This window comes from Pseudochaenichthys georgianus, chromosome 6 (genome assembly GCF_902827115.2).
Source record: "Pseudochaenichthys georgianus chromosome 6, fPseGeo1.2, whole genome shotgun sequence".
NCBI lineage: Eukaryota > Metazoa > Chordata > Actinopteri > Perciformes > Channichthyidae > Pseudochaenichthys > Pseudochaenichthys georgianus.
This window is the reverse complement of record NC_047508.1, coordinates 6146096-6161250: the sequence shown is the minus strand read 5'-3', so window position 1 is coordinate 6161250 and position 15155 is coordinate 6146096. Positions and strand designations below refer to the sequence as shown.

At 41.5% G+C, this 15155-nt stretch overlaps 1 protein-coding gene across 1 annotated transcript in view; it reads right to left on the bottom strand.

Moving 5' to 3' along the window:
• lrp5 (low density lipoprotein receptor-related protein 5) overlaps nt 1-14747 on the bottom strand; it is a 98535-nt gene extending 83788 nt beyond the window's left edge. Inside the window, 1 exon segment of the mRNA XM_034084695.2 lies at nt 14486-14747. Within this exon segment, the coding sequence (XP_033940586.1) occupies nt 14486-14564 (79 nt within the window). The 5' untranslated portion in view covers nt 14565-14747.
• Between the last annotated feature and the right edge of the window lie 408 nt (nt 14748-15155).

Below are 15155 nucleotides of genomic sequence, written 5' to 3'. Positions count from 1 at the left end.
AGTGCATTTAAAAGGTTTTTTTTGGATTGCAGGATGATGACAGCAAAACAAGAGCCGGGTGTTTAACTAATAACTAAACAACTAACTGTGATAAAGAAATAAACTCAAAACAAACATAAAATAAGCGAAAACACGCACGGTTGAAAAACTGTGTGGCTTCCCTCTGGTGATTCCCAATCCCTAATGCTGTGCACCTGTGTCCTCCCTAAATAGTAGGCTGTACCCTGAAATTGGCTGAGTCCCCGCCTATGCCCAGGTCAATTTAGTAGCTTCACAGCACCTTCATATACGAATATTAAAATACATCAAATTGGCTGCAACAAATAATAATAAATAATAATAATATAATTTTATTGAGAGGCCCACCATTTATTTTAACCACACTAAGTGCTTTGGTGATACTAAATCAGACATGAAGCTACTTGTCAAATGACAAAAAAACAACAACTATGTGGTAGGGTGTTGCATTTTGGCCATGACAGTTCAAGTCTGGTGAGTCTTAATGTTGTCATGCATTGCATTGCCTTACCCAAATAATTGAAATAAACATCATATTCTATATTGTTTGTATTCTAGGCAGCTACAGCAGGCTCAGGGAAGCAGCCCCCTGCTGTGCTGCAATAGTCCATCTATGAGCATGGAAGATGAGGGAGTCAGACACAGGTGAAGCAGAAATGTCAGAGTCCAGAGCAGCACCATGTTCAGAAACAGTGCTCTCTGATGATGACCAACATGAGGGAGAGATGGAAGGAGAATCCTCCATAGATGAAGAGAGCCAAGAACCAACTGTTCGTGAACAAGATAAAACAATTGCAAATATAGCCATAATGCAATATCCAACAGATCCTTCCCATGTAGAAGTCTTTAACATCAAGTGCAACGACAGCTACATTTCCATGTGCTGCAGTGTCGGCCCTCGTCAAGCAGATATGGCATGTCCCAAAAATACAGAAGGGCGGTCATTCCAAAAACAATGGTTCTCTGGGAGTGCGTGGCTGGAGTACTCACCAACTGCTGATTCAATGCACTGTTTTAGTTGTCGGCTTTTCCACTCTGAGGAAACGTACAAAAGTAGAACAGCATGGACGACTGATGGCGTAAGGAGGTAGAACACTGCTCTTGAAAAAATCAAGCAACATTCATGCACAGAGATCAACATGACAAGCATGGTTAGTTGGACCAACTATCAAAACAAGGCACTCCAGTCTGAGAAGGCCCCAGGTGTCAGCGCTGTCCAATAGCTGGCTACTTACGTCAGGGGAGAGATACGAGCTGAATTGAAAGAGGCTGAAATCTACTCCATCCTCCTTGATGAAACCTCAGATGTTTCCCGCAAAGAACAAGTGTCCTTTGTGGTGCGATATTTCCATGAGATGGAAATCAAAGAGAGATTCATTGAGATGTGCACTGTTGATACAACTACAGGTCAGGAGCTGGAGAAAACTGTGCTCTCACTTCTCCAGAAGAATGGCCAAGGCTACGATGGAGCAGCCAACATGAGAGGCATGTATAAAGGTCTTCAAGCCAGAATACGTGCACACAATGAGAAAGCCCTCTATGTGCACTGCAAAGCACACTGCCTAAATCTGGTCCTGGTGGAAGCTTCAAAGTCCAACAAGCATTTTATCACATTCTTCAACATTGTGGAGAAATGACATGCTTTTTGCAATGGCTCCCCAAAGCGCCATGCTGCCTTGGTGAGATGCCAGCAGTCTCTGTATCCTGGACAGCGTGTTCTGGAGCTCCAGCAGCTGTGGGATACCCGATGGGCATGCAGGGAGGCAGCACTGAAGGCCCTTCAGAGAAATCTGAATGCTGTTTTGAAGCTCCTTGATGACATCGTTGACATCGATCCACCTGACCTGGCCCGAGGTGATGCTCAGATGTACAGACATGCGATCAACTTCCTATTCCTTCTCTGCCTGGAAATTGCCACGCCAGTGTTCAAAGTCACTGCTGTGGCATCAGATTCTCTGCAGGAAGAAGGCTTGGACCACTCCACTGCCTACAAGGTGATTGATGGTGTGCTTCGCACATTGCAAACCATGATATCTGAGGAGGGGTTTGGGGAAATATTTAAATATGCATCAGAGAAGGCAGAGAGCCTCGACATTGAAGTACCGACTGAAGTGCCTGGTCAGAGGAAAAGGAAAGTGCCAATGCGTTTGCAACACGGCCCAACAGTGTCTCAAGTAGGTGCTCAGTTTGAGTCTGTGGAGGCATACTTCAGGAGTACTGTGTACTACTCCTTTCTGGATAGTATGACTGAGGAGCTTAATAGGAGATTCAAGGGGAACAAACCTGGAAGTGGAAGTCCCACTGACAAAATCATCCAGTCCTTCCACCCCTTAACAGTACATGCCAAGTGGGTAAGCAACCCAGACGCAGAAGCAAAGGAAGCTGTCCACATCCTCTGTGATTTGTATGGAGAAGACGAGGACCAGCTGCAGGCAGAACTGAAGGTCTTCCACTCCAGCGTTCCTTCAGAAAACCTCAAAGAAATCTTTGCCATACTGAGGGGAAACAGGGGCCAGCTCATCTTTCCAGCCTTTGTGAAGATGATACAAATCTATGCAACACTGCCAGTGACAACAGCTTCTGCGGAGAGAACATTTTCGAAGTTGAAAATGATCAAGAACCAACTGAGAAGTCTGTGTGGACGAGAACGGCTCTCTGACCTTCTCCTGATTGCCATAGAGACAGACATCCAAATCGAACATAGTGAGGTCATCAGAATATTCAAAGACATGGCACCAAGGAGGATGCTCCTTTAAAGTAGGAGAAAGACAATGATAATAAGACCACAATGGAGACTCCTTTATTCTTTGAAAAATATTCACATTCATCCAAAGTATTATTCACTTTAGTTTATTATCTTTATTTTATAGCTAAGTTAAATAGACTGATTAAGGAATTTTCTGTTGATGCCACAAGCTTTTGTTATGTAAAATCCCTGTGATCTCTGGTGAGTGAGCCCAGTGGTTCTCAACCTTTTCAGGTCACGACCCCCCAAAATAATCATATTTGAACTGGGGGCCCCCCGTCCTGATTCCACAGATAAATAGTGAAAATAGATGGCTTTCTTATATTATTTGACAATTTGGCCAATGTTTGACCAGTTTTTATAGTAGTTTGTTGATTACTTTTGATGCAATAATGCCATTTTTTCATTTCATTTTATTTATTTCTGAGGTATTAAAAAGGTCTTAAAAGTCACTTGTTAATAAAGTATTTAGTCAATTAATCAATGCTCACTCAAGTCATTATTTAGTCAGTTATTTATTTCATAGACACTAAAGCATGCATGTACAATGTGGCACTGCAATCTTTGTTTGTTCTGTTGTTGCTTATTTAAATTGTTACAATAATTTACCTGAAACCAACCTGTTGAATATTATAAACATCTGCATCAGACAGCATATGGTTATTGAAATAAATATATATGCAATTACGACATACAAGATGTGCCTTTAATAAATCTCACACTACTAAGGCAGCCGGCGGTTCCACCAGGGGCGTCAATCTCGGGGGGGGGGGGGGGGGGGGGGGGGGTTTCGTCGTCCCCTAGCTTCAGATTGGACCCCCCCTAAGTAATTTAGAATAATAAAAATAAATGTTAAAATAATTAATTGTTTGATAATAAATCAGTAAAATCAGGCCAAAATAAGAATTAAATAACATAACCCTAACCCCGAAATAAAGTAACCAAAAACCGAAAAGAAACTAACAAAATCTGCCATTATCCGGCAGATTTTTGCGCACAATTTCGGAGCGCACAATTTCGGAGCGCACAATTTCGGAGCGCACAATTTCGGCGCGACCGCCACGACGACTCAGAAGGTGCCCTTTTTTTTCTCTTGAGCACCTGCCCCTATAAATGTCTGTGCACGCCACTGGGGACATCCCTACTTTTTAGTAATGAAGAAAATGTGTCCGAATGTATCGCTGCCCGACAACACAGAAACACTCAGGTGACCTGTCTCTTTGAAGCACGAGCAGACAGAGGCACAGTCAACTGATGTATTTCCACCAGGTGATGTCATGTTCCGGATGTTGGTCAAAGGAGATAGTAGTGAGGAAGATCGGGTGAATGACATGTTTGCACAAGGGCAGAGTGTACTTTATTCCATCATGTATTGTTGTTATTACTGGCTGCTACTTCACGGCCTCAGACTCTAACGCCATCGTCAAAGAGACAATCAATTGTATGCAATATACACTTTTTCTACCATTTACTCAAATGTGTTAATGGCTGCTACTTTACTTCATCAGTGTTACACGTTCACTTCATCTTTATAATGCTACTTCTGACCATGGATGTATACTTTTACCTATTTGCTTAAAGGTGGGGTATGTCATTTTGGAGAAACCAGCTCGAGTGCGCTCGAAAGTACACAACCGGAAAAATCTGCCTCTTCCTTCAGACTTCCTTACAGAGCCCCTCCTCCAACACACACGAACGTGCACATGACCAATGAGGGCACAAGATCAGTTTGTGCACAGATGGAAGGCTGACAGGCACGTAGGCCATCCAGTTATTTTAGCCGGGCCGGCTCAGATGGTTGGTCGTGCTTTTTACAGCGCCACGGCTTCCAGAGATGATATTTTTTATGGATTTGTTGTCAAAGCACTTAAAATATTCATTGCTATCGGGATGTTAAGAGCATTCCATGGAATATAACAAAAAGTGTTTCTCGAGCCGGTTTCAAACTTACCTACCCCACCTTTAAGTAGTGAGTTAAGTACTATTTCTAGGGATGCTCCGATCGCCAATTTCGGGGCCGATCGCCGGAATCAGTATCGGCCGATACCGATCGCCGATCCGATCGGGGCGGGGCCTAAATGGAAGATTTAAACATCATTTTAAATCTTCCATTTAAAGTGATGTTTAAACTCAGTTAATGGGCTCATTCAGTGGAGCTTCCACAAACAACAACCAACTTAATTATTACATTCAAATGATGTACATTATTCAAGTTTACATTCACTTTGGAGAATAACACGGGAGAGATGAGCGGAAGCGCTCTCTTTTCCTCTCTCCCTCCATCTCTCTCTCCCCTCTCTCCCTCTCTCTCCCCTCTCTCTCTCTCTCCTGACAGCCTGTCAGTATCTCATGCAGCTCACTGATCTAGTAATGAGTGACCCGACAGTGAAGAATAAATATATTTATAATAACTAGTTTAGCTTGTTCCAGAGGTAGATAAAATAGCTAAGTGTGTTAGGTTTAACTCTTGTGTGTGTTGCTCCGCTCACCGGTCCCGCGGGCGGAGCTGCAGGGTTTCTGCTTCACACACGTTGCATACCGCTATTTTACTGTCTTTTTCGGACACCTTAAAATAATGCCAGACCGGTGAAGCTATTTTGGCGAGCTTGTTTTGCCGCACACAGAGAAAAGTGTCATGTATTTTACGTCATGCGATCGGCTCTCGCGATCGGCATGTTTAGAGAGCACCGATCGATCGGTACTGTAGAGAGTGAGTATCGGCCGATAGCATCCCTAATTTTTACACTTTATTATACTGAACTTGAGTATTTTCATTTTATACTACTTTTTACTTCTACTCCAAAACAGTCAAATATTAAACTTTTTACTGTTATCTGTATTTAACACAGTTTATAGTGACTGTTAACTTAAAAAAACATGATATACTTTTATGATAAGATGCAGTACTGTACTAATCAATTCCAAAAATGTACTTACATTGGATCGACACTGACAAACTACAATATTAAAATGCTCCTACATGTACTTAGTGATACAACAAAGGATGTTATATAATATTCTATAATAGTATAATGATGTGAAAAGAGTCATTTTACTTTTACATTTTGCTGATAATACTTCTTTTTACTTTTACCGGAATATTTTAAAAACACAGTATTTCTACTCAAGGTGACAGTTAATCCATTTTGCCAACATTACATTACATTACATTGCATTTAGCTGACGCTTTTATCCAAAGCGACTTACAATAAGTACATTCGACCAGGAAGACACAACCTTGAGGAAAACAGAATCATATAAGTACATCAGGTTTCAAAGAGCCAATCGTTTCAAGTGCTGCTCAACTGGCTAAGCCAGTCCTTTATTAGTATATAAGTGCTCTGTTAGCAGTTCTTTGTTAGTCATTCTATCGCTCGAAGTGGAGTCGAAAGAGAGTTTTCAGTCTGCGCCGGAAGGTGTGTAAGCTTTCTGCGGTCCTGATTTCAATGGGGAGCTCATTCCACCAGGATAGCAAACCCACGTGTTTTTGCTGATGGGAACTTGGGTCCCCCTCGCAGCGAGGGTGCAGCGAGTCGTTTGGTTGATGCAGAGCGTAGTGCACGTGCTGGGGTGTACGGTTTAACCATGTCCTGGATGTAGGAAGGGCCAGATCCATTCGCAGCATGGTACGCAAGTACCAGTGTCTTGAAGTGGATTCTAGCAGTTACCGGAAGCCAGTGGAGGGAGCGGAGGAGCGGCGTGGTGTGGGAACATTTTGGAAGGTTGAAGACCAGACGAGCCGCTGCATTCTGGATGAGCTGCAGAGGTCGGATGGCACATGCAGGTAGACCAGCCAGGAGGGAGTTGCAGTAGTCTAGGCGTGAGGTGACGAGAGCCTGGACCAGAACCTGCGTCGATTTCTGGGTCAGCTGTGGGCGTATCTTCCTGATGTTGAAAAGCGTGTATCTGCAGCAGCGGGTTGTAGCAGCGATGTTTGCAGTAAACGACAGGTTGTTATCTAGGATAACACCCAGATTCCTTGCAGTCTGAGTCGGGGAAACAACAGAGGGGCCGATGTTGATAGTTAGGTCAAGAGAGGGACAATCTTTTCCCGGAAGGAAAAGCACTTCAGTTTTGTCAAGGTTGAGCTTGAGATGATGAGCGGACATCCACTGAGAGATGTCAGCTAAACAAGCAGAGATGCGTGCGACGACCTGGGTCTCTGAGCGGGGAAAGGACAGAATTAATTGGGTGTCGTCAGCGTAGCAGTGGTATGAAAAACCATGCGGGCTAATGACAGATCCGAGCGAGTTTGTGTACAGGGAGAAGAGGAGAGGACCAAGAACAGAGCCCTGAGGGACCCCTGTAGTTAATTGACAAGGGTCGGACTCAGACCCTCTTCAAGTAACCCTGTAGGTGCGGTCTTTGAGGTATGAGGTGAGGAGGGAAAGTGCAGAGCCTGAAACTCCAAGTTCTTGGAGAGTGCGAAGGAGGATCTGATGATTCACCGTGTCGAATGCAGCAGACAGGTCCAACAGGATGAGGACAGAGGAGAGGGAGGCTGCTTTAGCAGTGTGCAGTTCCTCAGTGACAGCAATGAGAGCAGTTTCTGTGGAGTGACCTGCCTTGAAACCAGAACAACTAAACAAACTCTTAATAAATACTTTCTTATTCTTTAGGGGTTTTCTTTCCATGTCCAATGTATTCATCAGTGTCAAATGATGTGTAAAGAATATTCGTATTTAAAATAGTTTGCATTATCAATGCATTGTAATAAAGTGTTTCAATACTGGTGCCAATACTCTACCTGATTTTCTAAAGTGATACACACAAACACAAGCACACACATACGCTCACACACACTCCTGTGAAGTTTGTCTTGCCATGTACTGTCACTTCTTTGGTATATTTGGCCAGTGAGTGTGAAGTGTGTGTCCATGTGGTCACCTCAGTGCCAAACGCAGGACTTCACTTCCACTGGTTCATGCAGGGCCCGTTTCCTGCGCATGCCCGGTTTGGGTCAAACTTAAGCATTAACTGATTAGACAGACAAACATTTGAATTGTCAAGGTCCCCATGATCAAACAGAGCTTTCAAGCTTTGCTGCCTGTTGTCATGGCAATATAGTAGAGCAGGGATGGGCAAATGGCGGCCCGCGGGCCGCATGCGGCCCCCACCTCCTATTTTTGCGGCCCTCAGATTAATTTATAAACAACGTAATTAATTAAAAAAAAACTATTAACTATTTTTAATTTGTTTTACTTGTAGTTCTGATACCGTCCACTAGACTCCTAGTTACGTCGCGAGCTGCGTACATGATTTCAAATACCGCAAAATAATCTGTGACGCATTTGTGTGTATTGTGTTTGTTTCCCGGGGAAACCCTCACAAGAAACACCGGCTGTTGTTATGCCTGCTGTGACGTTAAGTTGCCTCTTGTAATTATGCCTTTACAAGCTTACAAGTTGTATTTATCATCTGAATTTGGCGAAACAAGTTTAATATTCTTAAAACCAAGACTTTGTTTATTTGAAATCAGATGAAAACAAACTGTCACGGACCCTGCCGTGTTATCTATGATTACTACGCTTCTCATTCATAATGTCAGCTGGAGGGAGGGGGAGCGGCGCTGAGGAACAGCAGAGTGCGGGCTGACGGGTGTCTGTGTTGACATTGCCCTTATTGCGGAATAAGGGGAATGCAGAGACAGGCTACAAGTGTTCAAGTTAGACAACTAATGTCTGGGTTAGTGTTCATGACTTCATGTTTATGTCATCTTAATGGTTCATCTCAATACACACACATTTTCCGTGCTTTCCAATAGTTTAAAATAGTTTTATTCCACTGTTTAATAACCTGTTCAATACAAACATGCCACTTGTAAAAATGAAATAACATTTCTGTGAACTGATATTTGTTTAGTGAGCTTATTAGGATGTTCCCTTTGATTGTAAAATGTCAATGAAGATGTCAGACTTAGTATATTTGTTAATAATTACATGCAACACATGGAATTTGTGTGTGTGTGTGTTCCAAGTGAATCTGCGGCCCCCTGGTGGCCAGTACATCAATGATGTGGCCCCCACCACCATCAAAGTTGCCCATCCCTGTAGTAGAGGAACAAATCCAGAAAAAAGGCTTTAGTTTTTGATATACCCCTACCCGATGTAGAACAAAGCAAAAAACATGTTTTCTCGTTACTGTATTATGTCTACTTTCTGAATTGGATCGTTGTATAAACATGTAAATGCAAAATTAGTTATTTATCTCTTCTTGCAAACCCCAAATATAGTGAAAATGTAGGCTTATCTAGTGTCTGCCTTGTACAGTATTCTCTGGAAATAATTATTAAAAAGTCACCAAATTTGGACAAGATGTCAACAATTTCATACAACATTAAACCGAGATATTAAATAATGAAAAAACAGTGGGGTGCTTTGTAGTTAGGGCCACCTCCTTTTTTAGGGGCCTCAGTCCCCGTGCTTATATAGTAGTGCCTGGAGTTTCTGAAAGTAGCTTGATGTCCTCCCATCCAGTTTGTATGCCTGTGTGTAGTACATTGTATAAATCATGTTGTGGTCCTGTTTGTGTGTAATGTGATTTACTTGTTGGTGCACACAACATAATGCAGAAAGACATTTGTGGTTTGTGATATTTATCTATTTAAATAAAACTAACTTGACTTGATTTAAAGTTCATCCGAGTCATGCTGTTTTGAAGAGGGAATGGAGGTTGGACTGAGTTCACTAGTACCATTGTAAATAGTAGCCAATATGGGTTATGATGCTTTGTAAATCATTGATAACTGACAAAGTTTGAATGATAAGAGACATAGGGTAGGGCTGGGCGATTTGGCCTAAAAATTAAAAAATTAAAAAAAAATTCTAACTAATGGACAATTTTCGATTTAAACCTCGATTTTTTTCTAAACAAACCAGACCAAGGCAAAATTTAAATACATATTTTCTTTATTAACACAATACAAATAAATGAGATTACCAAGTAGTCCAGGCCTATGTGAACAAATCAGTTGTTCAAGAATAAAAAAAATAAAATCAAAACAGCACCACGGCACTTGGTTGTCATTAATGTGCAAAGATTTTTTTTAAATCAAACTGAAAAAATAAAATCTCTTGTAGGCCATCCCTGAAAAAACTTGTAAAATGAAATGCAACAAATAATAAATAATGATAATGAAATGAATAATAAAAAAATACCCTCAAACAAAATAACATCCCTTTAACTTTCTAGGAAGTTGTCTTTCTACAGACCTTACACAGAACAGTTGTTTGTTCTATGTATGACCGCTTGTACCCGAACCACTTCCATAAAACTGAAGTAGCACCTTTTTTAGGAATGAGTTCTTCATCTGTGTTCGTGGACATTTTTATGGTACGTCTGTCGGTGAAGCGGTGAATGTGATTGTAGTAGGCTATGTGACTACCCGATCTGCAGCTCTGCACATGTGCACAGTGTTATAAATTAAAATCAATGTTTTTGATTGCATAAAGTACCTTAAACATACCGTCAGTTTAAATGCTGTTTTATACTGAAAAACCAGAAGTTCTCGTGCGCAGTTGTTAAGCTTTTATTCTGAAAATCCTTCATCTCCGGTTAGCATTTAGCATGTGGCTAATATACCATTTACTATAGAGGTGAATTTAGTAGCGATATGACACGGAGTGTTGCACACCGAAACCTACTGATTTCAACACTACAACTACTGTATAGACGTCGAGATATTATTATTGCTGAATATTAAATGAAGGTACAGTTTATTTGAATACGTTTGTTTACAGACGTGGGTAGCATGAGACAACATCCGGAACTACCAGAAATGAAACCAGCCGTGAAGTTTTTCCTGTCTTGAGTATTGATTACAGCGTTCAAAACCATATTAAATGAAAAGTCATGAAAGAGATAAGGAGGAGAAAAGGCGTGTTTAGTTATATATGTAATGTACAATGTCTGAGTCCTCTGTTATGCTCAACAACGAACAACGAACACAGCATAACAACAGCAGATCGGTCAGAGCTGCAGAGCGGGTAGTCACAGGCAATGTGGCTGAGTTTTGAGCGCGTTCTGGAAAGTGAGAGTGTAAGCTACTACGGAGTCCCTTAAAGCAAAACAAATCTGCGGAGTCTAGAAATGTTTTAAAATCGCGATTTTTCGGTTCAGCCATTTCACAAACCTTAGGAAAGTAAAAATGCAAATGAATCGTGAAAACCGAAAAAATCGCCCAGCCCTAACATAGGGTTGAAGTTTGTTGTGGCACTTTATAGGTTTATTGGCTATTAGGGATGGGTACCGAGCCCCGGTATTAAACGGGCCCCGGGGCTGAATTATTAAAGACAGTGGTACCGTTAAGCTCCGACTTTATCGGTCTTTTTATTGGTACTGGAGACATCTAAAACATATGTCATATATATTATGCTACACAAACATTATATTGCAGTTTTAGTGTCGCCAACTCCGTTTGTAATATGCGAAAGGACTGCAAAATGCGTATATGATTATTTTTTGTAATTTTCTATCTTTCCAATCCAGACGAGAGATCTCTCTCCTGTCTGTGTGCGAGGGGGCGGGGCAGTTTACACACATGCATGCATGCAGCACACACACGCTCTGCTACATGCATGCAACACACACACACACGCTCTGCTACATGCATGCAACACAGACACACACACGGCGGAGATGGCGGAGAGAAGCGCTCCGAGGTGTGGTTAAATGTAGGGATGCTCCGATCGCCAATTTTGGGGCCGATCGCCAAAATCAGTATCGGCCGGTACCGATCACCGATCTGATCGAGTGGGCGGGGCCTATGGGGATCTTCCATTTAAAGTGATGTTTAAAACTCAGTTAATGGGGCTCATTCACTGGCGCTTCCACAAACAACAACCAACATAATTATCACATTCAGATGAAGTACATTATTCAAGTTTACATTAACTTTGGATAATAACACGGGAGAAATATTTCCCTCTCTCTCCTGACAGCCTGTCAGTATCGTCTCATGCAGCTCACTGATCCAGTAACGTTGCATACCGCTATTTTATTGTCTTTTTCAGACACCTTAAAATACTGCCAGACCGGTGAAGCCATTTTGCCGAGCTTGTTTTGCCGCGCACAGAGAAAAGGGTCATGTATTTTACGTCATGCGATCGGCTCTCGCGATCGGCATTTTTAGAGAGCACCGATCGATCGGCAGAGAGTGAGTATCGGCCGATATCGATTGGAGCATCCCTAGTTAAACTGCACCCGTCTCGATGTGGACAATGCTCGTTACCAAAAGTGCAATAAGAGTTTAGCATGTGAGGGCGGTAACACGAGCAATGTGTCTAAACATTTAGCAAAAGCGCTCCACATCCAGACGGAGGAATGCACCGGGTTCCACTGTCTTTCTAGCAGCTCTGTAGCCCCGTCCACGAGCAACGTTTCCACGTCAGGTGTTCTGTATGCTAGCAGCAACACACGGAGTTAACACAATGACACAACCATGGGTTAATGATTAGAGGTAACAGAGTTATTTAGTTTGTTAAAGTTTCAGCTATTCTGTTTACAATTCTGTCAGATTATTTAATATGATTTGTTAAAACACTGTTGTTTCTTTTGATGTGAAATATTGTTTATTTTATTTAAATAAAAAGCAATGTTAGTTTTGTTCACAATTTGTTTAGTTAGTTTACCTTTTCAAAAGAACCGATGAGAGAACCGTTAAAGGACCGGACCGATAAGCGGTATTGATCAAAGTAGTAGTACCGTTAAAACCTTAACGATACCCTACCGGCTATAATACTGTTATTCAGTGAGTAACATCAGAAGTGTGATACATGCCTTTCATCATTGGACGTGATGTTCTTATTCAAAACATTTACACATTTTAACAATAGAGGGAAAATATGGCTGTCACTTTCTGTAGGATATTATGCAAAATGATAAAAACACAAATATCCTCAAAATAAAAGCAAAAGCAGCCATCTAAATTAACAACTTTAAGAAACTGAGCATGCATTCTGTGACAACTTTCAGTACGATGCAGTTTTCCAACTTGTGTCTGCAGAAAACTGAGATTCCTCATCTAATGGCAAAGGCTATGAAAAGGAGAAAGGACTTTTCCAATTGTTCCTTTTAAAAATGAGAACCCATCACCCAGGCCTACGGTGTTGGTCCACCCCTGACAGAAAGTGATGTGTGTATTGATTATATCTTAGAGTGTTACTTTCTATACAAATGTCTACAAATGCTACAGCAGCTCACGTGGACACACTGTATACATTTCCTTTGTTAGTTTTTTTCAAATAATTTACACACACCATAATTAACAAGGTCGAACTTACATTTGTTGGGTTATAAGTTGTGTTAGGTATTTTTTTAGCTAGTAATGTTTCTCTATTACACATTAGTACTTTGTATTGTGAATACTTTCTGTTGGGTTGCTTTTCTAAAGCTTCATATCACTTATTGGGGTGTCCCACTTCAAATATCTTCCCTTTGGCTTATGAATGATTGTACTTATATTTGTATACTGTTTGTGAGTAAAATACATTGAATAGAATACTCAGCAAGCAGACTCTGTAAAATGCTTTGCATATTACAGATATGAGTGGCGTCAAACTGATGTTTCATCAGACTACTGATGTGCACCATGAAGAAGACGGACTTCACACTGATACAATGCTGACAGTTAACTGAGGGAATAGCATTGGAAACTACTCGCCCTACAATTAGGAGGTCAATCCACAAGCTACCCTGCAGTATACAAAGTCATTCAAACTAGCTGCACCTTTACCAGCTTTGAGAACACTTTCATGATCAATCATTATAAAACATATCATATATTATTCTGAAAAGGGCCAATCTGCATAAGGAGTACATGTAATGTTGTTACTTTAAGTATATTTTGATGGTAATACTGTTGTACTTTTACTTGAGAAACCTTTTGAATGCAGGACTTATAACAGAGTATTCTTACACTCTGGTACCTCTACTTTTATACAAGTACTTCTTCTAAAGTAATTAAAGGTATTACATAACTGTAGTGAAGTTTAAGTACACGATATACCTCTGAATTGTAGTGAGGTAGAAGTATAAAGTAGGAAACGATTAAAATAGTCAAGTAAAGTACAAGTCCCTCAAAATTCTGATTCTAGCCTTAAGACTTGATGAAAAGCCTCGCATCCATAAGAGAGGAAGCTAAACCCCGCCTCTGGCTGGGCACGTTGAGATTAAATATTAGGACCACAAACCCGACAGTGGAGAAAGTAAGGCTTATAAAGACCTAGACCCAAAAGGAGGCCATATGTAGCGAGTCCAGCAGCCTTTTCTTTGCCAATAAGACATTCCGGCTTCTTTTCCCCTATCAAAGCAGAACGTCTGCGTGACACCCGACACCGAGCAGGAATGGCTGGAGCTGCCGAGGCCCGAGAAAATAGCCCAGGCTGCCTCCAAACTTCATTTATGCCCCGACACATTAAGTGTGTATCTACAAATGTTGTACAAAGCATGAGGAACACTTTAGTTACACCGGGGTTATCCTCCAGTGTGCCGCACGCACCGACGCACAATTCAGACACTTTCATTGTGTTGTTGTACCCTTGGGACATAAAAACCTCAACTTCCAGACAAGGAATCACAGCGAGTTCGTCTCATTGTGGGGACCATTACAGGGAGCGGAGCACACACAGACAACTCAGGGCTGCATGTTGAGTTTACTCCTATGTTCTTATCAATTGTCCTTGTTCCCTGAGGATCCATGTTGTGAACAATAAGTCAACGTACCGTCAACCGCCGACAGCAGGCAGCTCCACAGCAGCAGCATCAGACCGCCCATTTCAAGTCCCCTTCGCGTTAAATCCATAACTCCCGCTCCATTTTCGGATATTTACTCCTTAATTAAGTTGTAAAGCTTGTGTTCACACATCGGCCGGTGTTCCTCTGTGGAAGCAGATACGTGTCTGGTCTGCATGCGTTTGTGTGTTTGTGTGTTTGTGCGTGTGAGTGTGTGAGCTCCTCTCTGTCGACTATACTTGTTTTCTCCCTGTTAATGCGCTCGCGCTACTTTATACTTTGGACTGTCGAGCTCGCGCACGAAGAGAAAAGGGCAGGCGGACGTGGTGTGACGTCATCCAACACGAGGCACCCAGATTTTTATTATTTTGCTAAATTGACTTTTGTGTTAATGTTACATCTGTGTATTTGATGTAAAAGATAGGCTGTTCTTTAGAAAAAACGTTGCCGGGCCCTCGTAAGAAATAGCTCAATTGGTGATTGTTCATGTCTATAATGAAACAACAATTCAATTGTTAATATTATTTCTATATAGCCTATACATTTCAATATATTTGTGTGTACAGGTTTGGGGGGGTTACTTTAAAATGTATTTCTTTACAATTACACATTACATCTTTAAAAATATATTCAGTGACCTCGTCTAAGTATCATATCATTG